The 20,524-nt window shown below is 35.7% G+C and overlaps 1 protein-coding gene across 4 annotated transcripts in view; it reads right to left on the reverse strand.

Annotated features, from left to right (window-relative positions):
- The window catches only part of NFXL1 (nuclear transcription factor, X-box binding like 1), a 72,649-nt gene that overhangs the window by 3,519 nt on the left and 48,606 nt on the right, over nucleotides 1–20,524 (reverse strand). For all 4 annotated transcript variants that reach the window (XM_060655096.3, XM_060655095.2, XM_060655098.2 and 1 more), the window contains exons 18-22: nucleotides 17,601–17,767; nucleotides 11,951–12,020; nucleotides 5,287–5,391; nucleotides 1,142–1,228; nucleotides 291–344 (exon numbers count right to left, since the gene is read on the reverse strand). In XM_060655096.3, the coding sequence (XP_060511079.1) occupies nucleotides 291–344; nucleotides 1,142–1,228; nucleotides 5,287–5,391; nucleotides 11,951–12,020; nucleotides 17,601–17,767 (483 nt within the window). The remainder of the gene's footprint in view (nucleotides 1–290; nucleotides 345–1,141; nucleotides 1,229–5,286; nucleotides 5,392–11,950; nucleotides 12,021–17,600; nucleotides 17,768–20,524) is intronic.

Consider the following 20,524-nt stretch of genomic DNA (forward strand, 5'->3'; position numbering starts at 1 on the left):
AAGAGGAGTTAAAATTCTTATCACTAGAGAATGGATGAGCCTGGCAAGGAAGTAAATTTGGGAATATACAAAATATCTGGGAATATACAAGATTTCATGCTTCTTGAGAGGTTCAGGATAGCTGGACTGAAGTGAGGGAATGGCTAATTTCTGTTTTGTAGGAAATGTATTATTTTCAGTCCAGAAAACAGTAGACCAGCCCCTAGTTTGTATGTGGAATATACCTTGTGTTTCTATAAAAACTAACAACGATACAAAGAGACATAAATCTAGGTATTTTGTTTAGTTACCTGTTGTCTTCGTTTTTCCTCTTCAAGAGCAGCTTTGGCTTCTGCTTCTTTTATCTGTTTTATAGACATTTAAAAGTACATTACCATCACAACCATCAAATTTTATTCAGAATTTTAACATCTTCCCACCCAGGATCCACTAACCCAGAATGACTTCTAGGAACTTTATATTGGAAGTTACTTAATGACATGTAAAGGTTATACTGAGAAGTGTTACCAAGGTTCTGTCTAACCGACTGGAAGGGGAGGGGAGGGATAGTGTTACACGGTATATAAACATTTCAGTTTAACAATTGTAATAGATATTAGAACACAATTCAAAGAGTCACAAAACTGCAAAATGAAATATTTTTAAAGCTGATTTTTTTCTCTTGAGTTATCATACTAAGTCTATAATAAATTATTCAATACCACTCTTTTTCTAGAGTTGAAATTGACCATTTTCTGCAAATGTTCTATCTGGAAGGGAATCCTTAGTATCAAACAAAATCAAGAGTTTACTCATTGAATGCATTAATGGAGGCAAATGATGACACTAGAGGTAACCCAAACAGCAAAGAATTCCAAAACCTTATTTTGTATTATTTTAACCTAGCTTTCAAGAGGCTTAGACTAACATTAAAATGAAAAACTATGTCCCATTCCAGAGCATTATACACTAACTGGTATGGAAAAATCTAGTACACACTGAAGAATACACCTGGGGATTGAAAATAGGCCTACAAAACTAGGCTTTTATTACAAAAGCAAAAAGAGATGAGATTTGTTTGTAATAAGCACATAAAGTAATCCACAAAATATGAAAAGGCTATTAATTAGCAAATTAGAATTGACATTTAATGCAACATTACCTCAGATGCTTTCCGTTTCATTTCCTTGCATGTTGTGTCGCATTCTATTGAAATCTGATTTTCACGTACTTTGTTACACTGTAATTCCTACAAATAATATTTTTAAAAATTTGACTTTAAAAGCTTTTTCCCTCAAAGTCCTAACTGTATGCCACAAAAAAGCAAAATTTCTCTAACAGCTTAAGGTTATGCATATTAAGAGTCACTTCATGAATATTTAATGATGATATGGTTATAAGTATTAAATGTCTTAATTCAAAGAGGGATCATTCTTTTATTGCCTCATAATTGAAAAAAAGTAAATAACATAAAATTCAAAGCATCCATTTAATAATTATTTACTAGAGCCACTATGAACTTAGCTTTAATTTCATTTTTATTCTTTATTTTTATTGCTTGTTATATTTCTAAGGTTTCCAGGGGATAAAATGCTCTAGAGTAGTGCCATCCAACACAGCTTTCTGAGATCATGAAAACGTTCTAAATCTGCACTACCCAACAGAGTAACACTAACTACATATGGCTACTGAAACTCAAAATGTGTCTAGTGAAACTGAAGAACTGAAGGTTTACTATTATTTAATGTTAATTCGTTAAAATTCAAATTTTAAATACCCATATGTGCCAACAGGTATACACAAATGGGCTCAATATCATTAATCACCAGGAAAATGCAAATGTAAACCACAATGATATAATCAACTCACAACTGTTAGAATAACTATAGATATGCCAATAAATAACAAGTCATGGCAAGACTACAGAAAAAAAAAAAAGAAAGAAACCTTGCACTGTGTTGGCAGGAATGTAAATTGGTATAGCCAGTATGCAAAACAGTGTGGAAGCTTCTTTAAAAACTTAAAAGAGATGTAGTATAGGTTTTAGCAGTCTTACTTCTGGCTATACAGGGAATGAAAATAGTATCTAAGAGATATCTGTATTCACTGCATCATTATTCACAATAGCCAAGATATGGTAACAAGGCATGTGTCCATCAATGGATAAGTGAATGAAAAAAAATGTGATCTGCCTACCTACCTATAATGCAGTATTATTCAGCCATAAAAAAGAAGGAAATCCTGTTATTTAGAGAACATGGATGAACATGGAGACAATCATGCTAAGTAAAATAAGTCAGATACAGACAAATATTGTATGATCTTACTTATATGTGGAATCTAAAAAATTAAAGCTGAGAAGAACTTAGAAAAGCTGAGAAGAGAATGGAAATTTCTAGGAACTACGGACTAGGTAGAATATGAAGAAATTGGTCACTGGCTACAAATTTTCAGTGATAAGATGAATAAGTTTTAAGGAACCTAATACACCACATGCTGGCTATAGTTACTAATACTGTATTATATATTTTAAATATGCTATGTAAATATTCTCGCCACAAAGAAACAGTAACTGTGAGGTAAATGTTAATTAGCTTGATTGCTGTAATCATTTCCAGTGTATATGTATGGACAATCATCATGTGTGCACTTTAAATACGTATAATTTTTGTCAACTGTGCATCAATAAAGCTAAAAATATTCAAATAAATAAACAGCCATATGTGGCCAATGGCTACCAACTCATTCAGCTCTAGAGAATTTTCTGGAGAGCTACAAATTTCCCTCTCAACCACTTAATCTTTTTTAAAAAAGTTTTAAAATTTTGGTGAGGCGCTTGGGTGGCTCACTTGGTTAAGTGTCCGACTCTTGGTTTTGGCTCAGGTCATGAGCTCACAGTTTTGTGAGTTCAAGCCCCATGTCTGGCTCTGCACTGGCAGCACAGAGCCTGCTTGGGATTCTCTCTTTCCCTCTCTCTGCCCCTCCCCTGTGTGTGCTCTCTCATGTTCTCTCTCCCTCTCTCTCTCTCTCTCTCTCAAAATAAATAAAATTTAAAAGAAAAAAAAAGGTACTTACAGAGTACCTATTACATGCCAAGCACTGTATGAGGGACAGGGACACAATAAGGAAAAGAATGGAATAATATGACAAGTGGTTAACTAATAATAACAGCAGCTATCTATTAAACATAGCAATCACTGTACTAAATGCTACATAAGCATTACCTCTTTTATTCTTTTCAATAAATCTAAGTATAAATTCTCTTTTATGGATGAGAAAACAAGGTTGCAGACGTCCCTAGGATCATCAAGCTCTTAGTCATGAACCTAGGATAAAGGAAACCAAGGGAAAACAGCATCTAAGTCTTCCTAAGGGAGTCAGGACAAGGAAGAGCTTCCCAAACAAGGAAATGCGTGCACTGAATACTAGAAGCAGGATTCTAGTGGACGGAATGGTAAAGGGGAAAAACTTTGCATTTTACACAAAAGGAAGAATGTATACATCGCCACAGATTAAAGCGTAAGGTAGCATGTATGTTAGGACACCTAAGTAACAGATTCACAGAGATGGCTGCTAGAGGATGAGACTGGAGATAAGCAGGCAAACATTCACCATCACAGATTCACTTGAATGCCAAGTCAGTATGTACATAGATGTTTCTTCTAAATGTATATTCTTTTCCCATAGTGATGAAGAACCACTGAAGAACTTAGATTAAGGAAGTACTAGACTTGGAGGCAGGGAAATCTGCTATGAAGCTGTTATCAGAGTCCAAGAATGAGCTGTTGCCAAAGTTCTTCTAGTGGGTGGCGAACTGTATTTGGACAGTAACAGGACATGAGAGAGACATCGCAGATGAAAAGTGACTTGACTAAGCATTGATTTTCACATAAAGCAGTCCAATTTAAATATCTAAAACTTAGGGATTCAACTTCAGAAGAGGTCAGGCTTCTAAATTTAAATTCAGAAGCTACCTATCCCAGGAAGTGATGGTAGGAGCTGTGAAAAAAAGTAAAAAGCAAATATCCTCAATAAAAGCAGAAGATTCTCAATAAATATTTGTTGAATGAATTTAAAGAAAAGAAAAAGACTAACCTTAGGGGATGACCATAAGAATATGAAGGAAAAAAGGAGTTACAACTGTAACCAAGAGAGCAAAAATCAGAGGTCAACAGCGTGAACAGGCAAGTCAAGGAAAAGGAGGCTGAAAACAAGACCACCCAGCTGCTGACACTGGAGAAAAGTGAGACTCTTCTGTGTAAGCTTAGTTTAGCTGAATGGTGTATAGTTTGCTTCCACTGAGCTTTTCAGTTCTTAGTTTTGCCCTTTCAGGGGCTCCTGGATGGCTCAGTGGGTTAAGCGTCCGACTTCAGCTCAGATTATGATCTTGTGGTCTGTGAATCTGAGCCCCACATTGGGCTCTGTGCTGATAGCTCAGAGCCTGGAGCCCGCTTTGGATTCTGTGTCTCCCTCTCTCTCTGCCCCTCCCCGCTCAGACTCTGTGTCTCTCGCTCTCTCTCAAAAATAAACAAACATTACAAAAAAAAAAAAAAAAAAAAAAAAGTTTTGCCCTTTTACTCCTCCATTACCACTATTTTATCTTAAAATGAATTCTCTCCCAGTTTGTCATAAGGCTGTGCATGTGAAGTCTTTTTAAGGCTGTGTTTTCACAACATGATACTGATGGCAAAAACGATTTCATAAATAAGAGCAACAAAGGTTAAATTCCAGACCATTTCTTAAACCATGAAACTCACTCTATTACTCATTCCATGTTCCTTGTACAAAGACCTCAAATCTAGAGCATATTAAATTTTTTTTAATCTTTATTTTTGAGAGAGAGAGAGACAGAGACAGACACAGAGCATGAACACGGGAGGGTCAGAGAGAGGGAGACGCAGAATCTGAAACAGGCTCCAGGCTCTGAGCTGTCAGCACAGAGCCCAACGCAGGGCTTGAACTCACAAACTGCGAGATCATGACCTGAGCTGAAGTCGGACGCTTAACCGACTGAGCCACCCAGGCACCCCTCAAATCTAGAGCATATTGATTCTACCCAAAAAAAGGGCACTGAACTTAGTTCCAACATAAAACAAAGTTCTTTTATGAGTAAATTACAGAAAACTAAATTGCCAAACAAAGCTGATTCTTAAAATAAGTACCTACAGAAATAGGCTAACAATAAAGATTCTAAAAGGTAAGACCTTAAAATTAAAAGGCAAAAAGTAAAGCCAAAAACTACCAAAACAGAGACAAAAAAAAATTTTTTTACACAGAAAAGTATATTCAACAACTTAAAATACTTACCTTTTTTATTCTTTTACAAGGGCATCTAAGTTTTACCTTCTGGTTGCAATTAAAGGGACATTCACCAGGATGACACATTTCTTTGCATCTGTGACCACAAGGAAGCTAAAATAAAACGAAAATAAAGCAATTGCATATTTATATTCTAGTCATACTCTACAAACTCCCCTTCCTCCAACAGCTATTTTAAGAGAGTCTATCACAGTAGGGTCGGTCAATCAACCCTGGATAATGATCTAATTTTCCAACTTTTTCTTTTGGATATAAATTACTTTACACATAAATGTTAAATATTCTCCCCAGTTCCACTCCAAGAGTGTATCTTACATCAGGGTTGCGGCTAGTTATAGCCACGTGACTATGTTCTGGCCAATGAAATGTAAGCAAAAGTGCTTTTGTGCCTTCAAGCTTTTCAAGAGCATACACCCATGTTCTTCCCTTCCCAATGTGCTGTAACTGATGACATTTAGAGCACGAATGGAAACCATGTGTCAAGATGAAGCAGAGCTGCCTGACTTATTTGGGTTCCTGGATGAGTACATGGAGCACAGTGATGACACATCTACCTTCCCTATATGGTTATATAAGAAAGAAAGAAAACTTTCTTGTCCTTAAGGCACTGTGTTGTAATACAACTGCTTAGCCTTTTACTCTAAATCATTTCTCTTTGCCGCTATGTATTAAAACATATTATATAGGTAGCCAAACCAACTAAGGAATTGCCTTGATGCCTACGTGGCTCCTTGTCTTTAGTTATTTACTATCTTCTTATCACAGTCAAGCTTTCAGATGAAACATTGTGATCTTCTTTGTATTCAAATCTTATCCAGACTTCAATAAATGGCTTAGATCACCATAGTAACATGATAGAAATTTGCCTATATTTGAACAAATAATAGTAATTATGTAAGAAATCTACTTTTAAACTATTGTGACACTGTTTGTGTGGTCTTAAAAAAAATTATGGGCGCCTGGGTAGCTCAGTCTGTTGAGCGCCTGACTTCAGCTCAGGTCATGATCTCATGGTTTGTGGGTTCAAGTCCCACGATGGGCTCTGTGCTGACAGCTCAGAGCCTAGAGCCTGCTTCAGAGTCTGTGTCTCCCTCTCTATCTGCCCTTCCCCCGCTTGTGCTCTGTCTCTCTCAAAAATGAATAAAAACATTAAAAATTTTAAAAAATGTAGACACTTCATAGATTCCTGTCTCTCCAACCAGACTGTGAATAAAAGACACCATTGGTTAGTGGTTGAATTCCAAAGTCAAGCTGCCTGGAACTGAATTTCAGCTTCCCTGTTGACCAACTGTGAAATCTTGGGCAAACCTCCTGACTTTTCTGTGCCTCACGTATAAAACTGGGAAGGGAAACAGAACTTTGTAAGGCTGTCGTGAGGATTAAATGTTCTCGATATATTTAGCTATTATAATAAAAGGTATTATAATGAGGGCAATGGTCTTCTATTTCTTTGTGTCTCTTATATTCATTAACAAAAACACCTTAATAAACATTGAATTCTCCAACTTCTGATCTTTATATTTCACCAGATTGATTCTTCAAACTATTAACTCTACTGACTTTAAAACATTCAGAAGTCTTTTCCATTGCCTTTAGTCTCTCTCTGGTGTGCAACTAAATTTCTTGTTTTTTCATTTTTAGCTGAGACGTTCGCACCAAAACTAAATATGGATCACTCAGACTACATTTTCATCAGTCCCACCATAGGGCTGCACTGCTGGAATGAGTTCCACACTAGCATTCCTGAACCACTTCGGTTTTGTTTTTCTCTCTACCTAACTACAGGCCTTGAACACTGCTTAATAAGCTCAAAAGTTCATACTTTTGAACTATCAAATATCTGCCTCACAGGGTGGTTTAAAGTCTTTGTCTTCCTCAACTTCTTCCTCACTTCCATTCCTGCCAGTGCCTCTAGCCTGACTTCATGAAGAAGACAAACATTTGGCATTAACTTACCACCCATCCTCTCTTCTTCTCAAAACAGGTCTCTGTAGCCTCTTGCTCTTTCCTTCATTGAGGTAATGACATCGGTCATCCTCTCTAAAAGTAACTAACCACTCTACTTCAACTTTAAATCAATAACTCTAATGGGGAAAGTGAATAGGGAAGCTTTTCAGAATCAATATAGACTTTCTGAAGTTACTCAGAATTGTGACTATAGTATTCTATATTTTCAACGTGTTGGGGTTTGATGAAAAGCTAAAAACCGGATGTCATATCTTTCTGGATGTCCTATCTTTCTGCCTTAGTCCTAAAAGACCCCATGGTCACTCTCCACAATTTGACTACCATCTTAAAAGTCTCTTTTCTCTGGCTGGGTCTTCTACCTTTAAAATCTACCTCTTTTCTCTAAATACTGTATTGATCCTGTTACCCCCATCTCACAATTCTTCCATGAATCTCCCGGCCTTTCACCTTCTCTGCTGGTAGAAGAAACAGAAGACATAAATTGGGATGGCTGCCTGGTTTACCACAGTTCTCCCAGAAGCTATGGCCATGACTGTACCACCCACTCCAGTTCCCTGTCTGCTGCTGCCTGTGCCAAGGGAGCCCCCGTACCTAAGGGGACCAATCAGATTTTCTCTCCTGATAACTGAAAACTAAAAAGAAAGAGATGGTGGTTTGAATAGTCATCTCACTACAGAGCCCTCAAGCCCCTGCTGGCAAGGCCCTGGGGGCTGCCCAGGTCCTGCCCTTCCCAAAGTTTGCTGTAACAGCATTTCCTTCAAAATCTATGAACTGGCCTCCAATATCCTCCAAATATGTCTTTTTTTGTGTGTGTGATAAGTCAACCAAACTGATTTCTGTAGCTTGCAAGGAGAACTGAAACTCATCCAGAAGTCTGCTGTGCTGGTATCCAACATATGCCCCACAGACAAAAGTAATGTCATTAATCCTGAAAAAGTATTAAAAACCACTAGTAATCAGGAAAATGTAATTTAAAATCACCAGATGCCATAGAATTGGCAAAACTTAAAAATTATGACAATACCAAGTGTGGTGGTAACTGGAAATTAAAATACTGGAACTTTAAAATACTGGTAGTAAACAGGAAAATTTACTGATAGTAAATTGTACAACTATTTTGGAAATCAATATGACTGTAAGTTGAAATTATACATCCCCTATGAATAAGCAATGGCACATACAGAAACCTATATGCACATATATTAGAATGTATAAACAAGAATGTTCATAACAGTATTTTTAGCAACTCAAATATCTACCCACAGTAAAGAGAACACAGTGAACTATAGTATACTCATATAATGGAATAAAGACTGTGGCAACATGTAATAAACGAGACAAACATAACATAAAGCACAGTAAGTAGGTCACATAAGTTCATACTTTTGAACTTTTAATATAAAATTAGGCAAGCAATATTGTTTCCAGATGAAAACTATAAACAAAAGCAAGTAAATTACTATAAAAGGGAGATGGAGATAACATATAGGATAGAAAGAGGAAACCACAGTCAGACAGGGACTTTGGTAGACTTCTGAGATGCAGTCACACTGTAATTTTTAACCTGGGTGGAGCTATACGGTCTTGACTTTTTAACCATTTGTTAAACTGTCCATATGTATTACGTATTTCTGACTAGGTAATAATTTCATTGTTTAAAAAAAATCAGATGTACAAGTATGTGTTATCTTAAAAGCCAGCTTATATTCTAAAAGAGCTGAAAAGCAGTTTCAAAGGAAGCTGATTAAAATGCATAATATATAAAGACTGTATCTTCATTACAGACTTCACACCAAAATACTGAGGTTTTTCTAAAACATCTAACCTTCACATTCATTTAAAGCAGAGATAGCCTACTCTACTCAATGTGGAATGGTTTTCTTCTACTCAGCCCCTAACATCATTCTGCTAACATTTGCATATGTCATATCCAACACCTCATCAATAACCAATACTGTCTACTTCAAAATGTTCCATTTTAATCACAACAATTAAAAAAGCTCTTTAAAAATAATTAAGGAAAGCTTTCAAAACAATGTTTGTGGATAAATACCCACATATATCATCATCACTACAGCAAGCACATATAAGGCACCTACCATATACTAAGACATTTACATGTTATTAACTCATTAATACTCAGCGCTCAGAAGTGAGTATTATTTCTCCCATTGTATACATGAACAATTTGAGTTACAGAGACATTAAATAATTTTCCCAAGCAAAAAGTAAAAAAGCTTGCATGGGGATGATAAAACCAAATTCAGAAATATTTTTTAAAAGCAGATTTGTGTATGTGGGGCAGTTTAAAGGTGTAGTTAGTTCTTCATGGTATCTTTATATTTTCTTTTAGTTAAATTCAAACCAGTCCAGAAGACATAGAGTGTGTATATCTAGAAGGATATGCCTATATCACTCCCACGGTTCAGTTTAATTCACATTCAACAAACATTTACCAACTGCCTAATACATACAAACAGGGAACAAAGGACTGGATGCAAGGACAAATATGACATAGTCCCTGCCCTCAAGAAATCCATAATATGGAGAGGGGAAGAGAAAGTGAACAGGAATCTATCAGCACATCAGAATTTACCATCATCCTATACCTTAACTCTGAGTACAGGATATCTGCTGCAGATGCAAAGTGACACAGTTCTTGGTTGATCCCAAGTATGACTTGATTCTATGGCTTAGTGAGTCTCAAAACTGTGGTGCCAGACCAACAATATCACTATTATATATAAGCTTATTAGAAATACAAATTCTTGGGCCCCCAAAACCAGAAACTCTGGGGCAGGGCCCATTAATCCATTTCAAGAAGCTCTTAAACTGACTGAGAAGTATTGCTGTAGCCTCACCAATGTTGAGAGGCCATAAACTAGAGTAAATTCTATTAGACACCTGTCTGCTCCTAGACTGTTTCAAACTATAACAGCCACCTGGATTGTTCCCAAACTAAGGCTATATTTTTCAAGAGAGCCCAAGGAGACTCTGGAAATACTCGGGGCTCCAGAATGATCTAGAATCCAAATAATCATGAGCATGGAAAACAAATTTTTAAACAGTGACCATCCATCTAGTCCCACCAAATGTCATAACAGTATCACAAATGAATCACAGCCAAGGAAATGTTAAACTGCATATTAGCAATCCCTAAATTTAATTTTGTTATTTCTAACTACAATCTCATACCAAGTTACTGAGTCAGATTAAAAATAAAACATTCTCAACCACTTATTACCCAGAATCTGAATCTGGACAGAAGAAAATTTATTTTAAAAAGGAAAAACTCAGGATTTGAAGAATTCAGAAAATTAAATTTGAAATATCCCAATGTCCCCCTTAGTTTTGCTTGTATGACAAAGACAGGTTATTAAAATAATCATTTATTGCTTGAAATGTCTGTTTATAATCTCACATAACTTTTAAAATACACAGGTTCAACTTCCAATAGTTCTTAAACAGAAATCCATAAAAAGCATCCAGTTTTAGTTAAAAGGAAATATTGCTAACAAAAAGGCATATCATGCGTTAATTTCTTTTTATTTAATTAAAGAGAATGACTTCTATACTTGTCATTAAGGCTTTGTTGTCATCTCTCCCTGACTATAAAGAGGACGAGAAACAGGTAAATACATAAAGACAGAATTAAAATAAAAGTGGTACAATAAGTATATCTGTAAGTCAAAGGGATTCCTTTATAAATGTCCAACCAAATCAAGTAACTATTACTGCCCTACCTCCAACAACAAAAAAGGGAATACTCTGACTTTTAAGTTAACCAACTATAGACGGACCACTTTGGTTTCTCAAATTATCACCAAGAAAAATCACTGGTGACTTTTAACCTTTACACTCTGAATAATTTTTCTGAACTATTTTTAATACTTTCAGTTTGGATACAATGCACATACAAGAATCAGAATATTTAAAAATAAAAGTTTAACATAAGTACTTTGTATTAATTAATTCAAAATAATAATGAACTTTAAAGTTCATACATACGCGCGTGCACACACACACACACACACACACACACACACACAAATCTGCTTCTTTTTTTTTTTTTTTTTTTTTTTTTTTTAAACGTTTATTTATTTTTGAGACAGAGAGAGACAGAGCATGATCGGGGGAGGGTCAGAGAGAGGGAGACACAGAATCTGAAACAGGCTCCAGGCTCTGAGCTGTCAGCACAGAGCCCGATGCGGGGCTCGAACTCACGGACCGCGAGATCATGACCTGAGCCGAAGTCGGACGCTTAACCGACTGAGCCACCCAGGCGCCCCACACAAATCTGCTTCTTAAATAACCTACTATGGATTTACTGTCTCACAGCCTATGACTCACACAGTTCTTCACCTATTTAATATTTTAAGGAGGGGCAAAGCATTAGGTCAATACTCTATCATATAAAGTATATAAGCTGTCTTCAAAACTGCTCTTAGAAAAAAATCTTCGAAGGGTCATTCTTAGTCCTAATACCCCCAAAATTTCATAAAGAGATGTGCATCCACAGTTAGTATGTATTACATTTTTACAGACCTCAATCACATCTTCTCTTCTGGACCCACATGTCTAGCAGGTTCAGAAAAGACCTGAAATATGACCAAACGAGAAAAGAGAAAATCCAAGAGAAACAAGGCCATAGAAATACAACTTAAAAGTTTCTATTAAAGCTTACCTCTTTAGGACACTGATTTTTGCAACAACTAAGGAGATTCTTTGCATCTGTATCAGCAGTGGTTATTTTTCTAAAAATAAAAGAGGAAATTTTGATGCCATTCAAACCAAAGTCCATTTTATAACATAATTTCTCTAAAAGTAATTCATAATTTCAAACATATCCACAAAATTACCCTAGTTCATTTTTTTCTTGAAAACTATTTTGTGTACCATCTGTAATAATTATCTCAAATTACTTACCTGGTCTGATAACTAAAACCTTCCAGCACTTTATCTATTACCGATAAATCAAATGCCAAAAAGTCAATCACTGCAAAAAGGGAGTATAAAACACATACAAAACATGATCTCTTTAATAGTTCCTGCTATTATCTTTCCCTGTTGATAGATCAATCATTATATTATCATATAATTATCATTTTCCTAACACTTCTATGAATGGTTAAAAACTGATGGCTCAATATATTACTTTAAAATTGATCCTGAGAAAATGCTCACCCAGATTTCTTTTTTTTTTAAGTTTGTATTTAAATTCCAATTAGTTAACATAAATTGTAATTTAGTTTCAAGTGTACAATATAGTAATTCAATACTTCCATACAATACCCAGAGCTCTCATCACAAGTGCACCCCTTAACCCTCATCACCTATTTAACCCATTCTCCCATCCACGTCCCCTCTAGCAACCATCAGTTTGTTCTCTGTAGTTGAGTCTGTTTCTTGATTTGCCTCCCTTTCTCTCTCTTTTCACCGCCCCTTCGCTTGCTTTTTCTTAAAGAGAAAAAAAAAAAACCTACTTCAAATTGAAGAATTTAGTGAGCTTGTTTTAGAAAATCTTTTTAAGTTGTTTTGGTAAGCTATTTATTAATATTAGAAATTGATTCATTTTAGATTCAATCATTTTAGAGCAGTCTGTGTGCTTTTATATTTGACTTGGTGGGTAATTCAGGAAAAGTCATAAGCACCAGGGAATAAAACTACTTTCTAATCTAGTTGAATACAACCACAACAGACATCGCATGAGTCAGTTAACTAGTGACACTCTTAAAATCCCTACCATATGAATCTCATTTTCTCTTTCCATTACCTTTCTTCTCCTTTTTATTCTTTCTTTCTTTTCCTGCTTTTCCTTTTTCCTTTTAGTATACATAATTGCCAAAATATATCATAAATTTAGCCTAATGTCAAAACTATTATCTTAAATATGTGTTATCAAATTAGTATAAATGTACTCTAAGGTAACATGCAATTTTCTTAGCAAAAATTCACTTAATAATTTCTGGCTCTCCCAGAAGTTGTACGTTTTCATCCTTGTAAGTATGGTGCTCACCTCTGAACTTAAGAATTAATATCATTTTGTTCCTGTCATTTTATAATTAGTAATAAACTAATTTTTCATCTCTCTCTCAAAAATAAATACACATTAAAAAAAAATTTTTTTTAAAGCTGCTTCGGAATCTGTGTCTCCCTCTCTCTGTCCCTCCCCCACTTGAACTATCTCTCTCTCTCTCAAAAATAAATAAACATTAAAAAAAAAAAAAGGGAGGTGCCTGGGTGGCTCAGTTGGTTAAGCGGCCGACTTTGGCTCAGGTCATGATCTCACATCTCTTGGGTTCAAACCCTACATAGGGCTCCGTGTTGACAGCTCAGAGCCTGGAGGCTGCTTCGGATTCTGTGTCTCCCTCTCTCCATCCCTCCCCCACTCACACTGTCTCTCTCTCTTCCTCTCTCTCAAAAATAAACATTAAAAAAATTTATAATTAGTAATAACCTAATTTTTCAACACCTGTCAATCTTTTATCTTTTGAATTCTAACAGGTATGTAGTTGTATCTCATTGTGATTTTAAGTTTTTATTTAAATTCCAATTAGTATAAGGAAATGCAACAGATTTCTGTACATTGATTTTGTATCCTATAACTTTACTGAATTTGTGTATCAGTTCTAGCAGTTTTTTTTGGTGGACTCTTTCAGGTTTTCTATATATAGTTATCATGCCATAGTGAAAGTTTGACTTCTTCCTTGCTGATTTGAATGACTTTTATTTCTTTTTCTTGTCTGATTGTGTGGCTAGGACTTCCATTACTATGTTAAATAACAGTGGTGAGAGTGGACATCCCTGTCTTGTTCCTGACCATAAAGGAAAAGCTCTGTTTTTCCCCCTTGAGGATGATATTAGCTATGGGGTTGTTATATATAGCCTTTGTCATTTTGAGGTGTGTTCCCTCTAAATCTGCTTTGTTGGGGTTTTTATCATAAACAGATATTATACTTTGTAAAATGCTTTTTCTGTATCTATTGAAAGGATCATATGGTTCATATCCTTTATTTATTTTTTTTATTTTTTTATTTTTTTTTAAATTTTTTTTTTAACGTTTATTTATTTTTGAGACAGAGAGAGACAGAGCATGAATGGGGGAGGGGCAGAGAGAGAGGGAGACACAGAATCGGAAGCAGGCTCCAGGCTCTGAGCCATCAGCCCAGAGCCTGATGCGGGGCTCGAACTCACGGACCGCGAGATCGTGACCTGAGCTGAAGTCAGAGGCCCAACCGACTGAGCCACCCAGGCGCCCCTCCTTTCTTTTATTAATGTGGTGTATCACGTTGATTGATTTGTGAATACTGAACCACACCTGCAACTCAGGAATAAATCCCACTTGATGGCGGTGAATAACTTTTTTAATACATTGTTGGATTTTGTTTGCTAGTATTTTATTGAGAATTTCTGCATCTATGTTCAAAAGGGATATTGGCCTGTAGTTCTTTTTTAGTGGTAGCTTGTTTTGGTACCAAGGTAATGCTGGCCCCATAGAATGAATTTGGAAGTTTTCCTTCCTTTTCTATTTTTTTGAATTATTTGAGAACAGTTATTAACTCTTCTCTAAATGTTTGGTAGAATCTGGTCATGGACTTTTGTTTGTTGGGAGTTGGACTACTGATTCAATTTCTTTGCTGGTTACCAGTGTGTTCAAGTTTTTTATTTCTTCCTGTTTCAGTTTTGGTCATTTACATGTTTCTAGGAATTTACCTATTTCTTCTAGGTTGTCAAATTTGTTGGCATACAGGGGCACCTGGGTGGCTCAGTTGGTTAAGCATCTGGCTCTTGGTTTTAGCTCAGGTCATGATCTCACAGTTCATGAGTTTGAGCCCTGCACTGGGCTTCACACTGACAGTGTGGAGCCTGCTTGGAGTTCTCTCTCCATCTCTCTCTGCCCCTTCCCCCCTGCCCCTTCAAAATAAATAAACTTTAAAAAATTTGTTGGCATACAATTTTTCATAACTTTCTCTTATATTTTTTTGTATTCCTGTGGTGTTGGTTGCTATTTATCTTCTCATTTGTGATTTTATTTATTGGAGTCCTTTGTCTTTTCTTTTTGATAAGTCTGGCTTGAGGTTTATCACATTTTACTGATTTTTTTTCAAAGGATCAGTTCCTGGTTTCACTGATATGTTCTATTTTTCTAGTTTCTATAACATTTATTTCTGCTCTAATTTTTATTACTTCCTTCCTTCTGCTGGCTTTGGGTTTTGTTTGATATTCATTTTCTAGCTCCGTTAGTATAAGATTAGGTTGTTTGATATTTTTCTTGCTTCCTGAGGTAGGCCTATATTGCTATATACTTCTTACGACCGCTTTTGCTGCATCCCAAAGGTTTTGGACCACTATGTTTTCATTTTCATTTGTTTCCATGTAATTTTTTATTTCTTCTCTGATTTCCTGGTGAGCTGTTCAATGTTTAGTAGCATGTTGTTTAACCTCCATATATTTGTGGTCTTTCCAATTTTTGTCTTGTAGTTGGACTTCTAGTTTCATAGTGTTGTAGTCAGAAAAGGTACATGGTGAGGCTTTAATCTTTTGGCATTTGTTGAGGCCTCTTTTGTGAACTACTATGTGATCTATTCTGGAGAATGTTCCATGTACACTTGAAAAGAATGTATATTCTGCTGCAAATCATACACTTTAAATATACATGCAAGGAAAGGGAAAAGGAACTCCAGATAACTGTAGTAATGGAAGCCAACTCAATCCAAATATATCTATCTACATATCCTCCCCGCAAAATCATTCAGCTCATTAATAATAAAATCACTCAAATCCCATGACCTGCATATAACCAGAAGATACAAATTTCTACAAATTTCAAATTACAGGCAAGTAGAAAAATAAATACCAATTCATAGCGAAGCTATTTCTCAAGCTCCCACAGCAAATCATTTCAGAGAACTAGTAGGGTTCTGGAAAAACTGAGCAGAAAAGAGAAGAGGGCAACTGAGCTAACATCACACCAGAAAGAGAAAGTCCACCCTAAATGTGAAAAAGTACTGGTAGATACGAACACTAACTAAAAGGAAGAAACTTTAAAAAGTACACAAGAATCAAGGAGTCAATCTTGGAAAGGCAACCACTCTGGACAAGAAGGTAAAAAGGCAAAGTCACACTTTGGGGACTATGTGACAAAGGGAAAAAGAAGCAAGAAAAGGAAATTTATACCCTATAAGACCAAAGAAAATCTCCTTTCTTTAGTATCACTAATTACTAAAGCAAAATTGCCCTCTTCACTCTACAAACAAAACTCTAAAGCTAAAAATTAGAATAGTTCATTCTTAAAAGTTCAACAAAATAATTTTAATATATAAAAAGAATAAAATTTAACTTTTCCAATTTAAAAAAACAGTAGTCTATAGTATAAATGACAAAAACAAATTTAAGATACTATTAACAGGCATTTTTCAAAAAGTATTTATGCTAAAAAAATGAGAAACAAAGTCATATCCCCAACTTTAACTTGGGTCAAATACACTTACACACAGCCCACTTTACAAACTTGGGTGAAACGGAGCTGAACAAGTTAGATAAATTATGTTAGATTGTGATTAAATAGGGAAAAAAATGGTAATTTTTCCCCTCCACATAATTGATAAGCAAAAATATACATATTATTAAGTGTGCATTTTTTTAAGTAAAGGAAATATAGAAGTCATAGCCTAGTATGGCATATGCCATAACAGCTACACTTGTAATAAACAAAAGTCTAGAATTTAAATTTTTTTTTTTTTAATGTTTATTTATTTTTGAGACAGAGAGAGACAGAACAATGAACAGGGGAGGGTCAGAGAGAGAGGGAGACACAGAATCTGAAACAGGCTCCGGGCTCCGAGCTGTCAGCACAGAGCCCGATGCGGGGCTCGAACCCACAGACCGCGAGATCATGACCTGGGCTGAAGTCGGACGCTCAACCGACTGAGCCACCCAGGCGCCCCATAGAATTTAAAAATTATGCCTTAGTAACTACGTGCACATCAAGTTTTGATCCAACAAAATTCTAGTTTGACACAGTTGCTTGACAATCCACTATAGGAATATTTCTATTTTTTTTTAAGCAGTGATTGATGAAACTTTTTCCCTTAAAAACTCTTACACAGAATTCCAAAATGGAAAAAGCAGAATTGCCCTTGAAACCAGGACTAAGTATCTAGAAGGTGAGGGATTCTACATGTCTTTCTTCAGGTCTCTACTGGAAAGTCTAGGCTTCTAGTGTCTATGGGCAACAGTGAATAATGTTTCCTAAAGAATACTGTATAGGGTTCTGAATTACAAAGAAATACTGGTTAAAATAATTATAGTAAATACTTCTTCAGTCCACTTACCTACATTCCACATAAAGGCTTGTGATCTTGCAGTGACATTTTATTCTAAGCATCTGAACACAAGGAGGACATTCTCCAGGGTGACATGGCAAAACACATGGATGGGGACAACCCAGAGGCCGTGATTTAGAGCACCCTTCTTCACAGTGAAGGCATTCTGGGCCAGCCTGATGGGTAGTAAGGAAATAAATCATCTAAGTACAGAAGTTGAACATTTCTATATATTAAAACTACAAAATTCACATATCCCATTAAAAAAAAAAAGCACTTTTGCAGCTCTTGAGAATATAGTTAATAAAATGGTGCATGCTTTCACTCTTTAAAATTATTCAAAGTGAAAAAATATATATTAAAAATGAAGAATAGCAAAATTATCAATATCACCACTATTCACAAAGACTGTTATGTCTACAAACTTCATTAAATCAAACTGCGTCATCTGAAATTGTACTGGATTACATGAGGTATTCCTACTAAAAATTTAAATTACTTCCTAAAGAATGGTTCGTAGCAGAAAAAAAATAAAGAGTAAAACATTATCAATTCATTTCCGCCCAACAAGCACGATCACCATCAAACTAAAGAAATCAACACCCTGTTAATACATAAATAACAATTCCCAAAGCATTCAGTGTTCTGAAGATACTGATCTCATCTAGCCAAAGAGAAACATGCATAGAGGAGAAAAAGAATGACCAGAAGTTTATGTTTTAATGCACTTCAGTGAACCAAGATTACATTACATTTACAAGTAAATGTACTTCAGAGCATCTGGGTGGCTCAGTTGCTTAAGCTTAAGGGTAGAATTCTTGGTTTCTCCTCAGGTAATGATCTTACAGTTCTGAGATCAAGCCATCCATCAGGCTCTGTGCTGAGGGCATGAAGCGTGCTTGGTGTTCTCTCTCTCCCTCTCTCTCTGCCCCTCCCCAACTCACACATACACACACGTGAGATCTCCCTCTCTCTCAAAATAAATAAACTTGAAAAAAAAAAATGAAAAAAATAAATGTACTTGAATGTAACTCAAGAAGGCACCTCTCTCCTCTAGTATTTAATAATTTAACTATATCTACAAAAGGTTAAAAATTGTTATTACAAGACAGTATTTTCATATGTCATACGCGAAATAAGAGAGCTATAGACATGGATAGTGTCTTAAAGTTTAAAAATGTTTTTTTTTATCATTCCTAAGTAAAGCTATGATTACAAACGAGTTATTATGTCAATAAAAACCCAAGCTACTTTTAACATACACGATTAAAAAGAAAAAGTATCTCGTGGGAGGGGGGAGGGGCTAAGTGGGTAAGGGGCATTAAGGAATCTACCCCTTAAATCATTGTTGCACTATATGCTAACTAACTTGGATGTAAATTAAAAAAAAAGAAAAAAAAAAAGAAAAAGTGTCTCAATTATGAAACATTCTTCTATAAATAATTTCTATTTTTTAATTTAAAAAGTATATTAATTTATTCACACTTATTCAGCGTTATGTGCCAGGAATCATTCACACACTGGGAATATGCAAAATGGGAGAGATCCCTGACCTAAGAAACTTAAATTTAAATGGGGGAGATAAAGAACATAACAGAATGTCTTCATAAATATTCTGAAAAAAGATAAAGCAGGATAAGAGAGGGTAATAGGAGCAACATGAAGAAATTCCTGTTCATATTTGAACAGGAATTAAGTTAAATAAGGGAGAAAGCCACAAGAATATAGAGTTCCAGAGGGGAAAAAAAACTAAGTGCAAAAGCTCTGACAGAAGAACAAATGTGGAATATTCAAAGAATAGCAAGAACAAAAGTAGAAGGGAACAAGTGAGCGATGAATGAAAAGGTAGGAAATGTCATCAGAAGTTAGATCAGTATAAAGCCTTATTGGGCTATCATAAGGCCATCTGCATTTTATCCTGGGAGTAACTGAAAGCTACTGATGGGTTTTGAAAAGGGAGATGACACATGACTTATTTTGTTTTCTTACATTTTTAAAAGATGAATTTGGCTAATGCAGTAAGACAAACGAGGGAGTGGACAGCCTGGCTAGGAAAATACTGCAGAAATCTAGGGAAGAGGTGATGGTGGCTTGAATGAGAAGGTTAGTGTCAGAGGTTATAAGAAATAGATTCAGGGATCTACTTTGAAGATAATAAACCTAACAAGATTTGTTGTGAGACAAGGAAAGGAAGATAAGAAAGAAATTAAGCAATGTTCCTGTCTTTGATCTGCAGAATGGTGTAAAACTGATAAAACAACTTTTTGAAATGGGAAAGACTGGAAAAAGAGAAGCAGTGAATCTCAAAATGTGCAAACATAACCAAAGATGACACACATAGTCTATCTCATTTGTTTCTTCCTGGCTATGTGGTACATCTGTAATAATCTTTCATTTAAATAAATAGAAGATCATACTGGGCTGGAAGTTAATATCAGGTAGTATCAGGGATACTACCTTCTTATTACTACTCTCTTGGTTATATTATCATGAACAAGTCACTTGAAAACCTTCAGTTTCCCTATCTGCAAAAGAAGAATTATACTGATGGTATGGGGCTCCTTTGTTCCAGTTATGGAAAAAAAAAAAAAAAAAATCACTGAATCTATACTTGCTAAGCTATCTTCCTGGATCACTTCAAATATCAAGTTCTATCTTCCAGAAGAATCTACCTGAATTCAGAAACTGGCTGTCAAATATCTTACACAGTTCTTATTTTAATTTTTTTTTTTTAACGTTTATTTATTTTTGAGACAGAGAGAGACAGAGCATGAACGGGGGAGGGGCAGAGAGAGAGGGAGACACAGAATCGGAAGCAGGCTCCAGGCTCTGAGCCATCAGCCCAGAGCCCGACGCAGGGCTCGAACTCACAGACTGCGAGATCGTGACCTGAGCTGAAGTCGGACGCTTAACCAACTGAGCCACCCAGGCGC

The sequence above is a fragment of the Panthera onca genome, chromosome B1 (genome assembly GCF_046562875.1).
Source record: "Panthera onca isolate mPanOnc1 chromosome B1, mPanOnc1 haplotype 2, whole genome shotgun sequence".
Lineage (NCBI taxonomy): Eukaryota > Metazoa > Chordata > Mammalia > Carnivora > Felidae > Panthera > Panthera onca.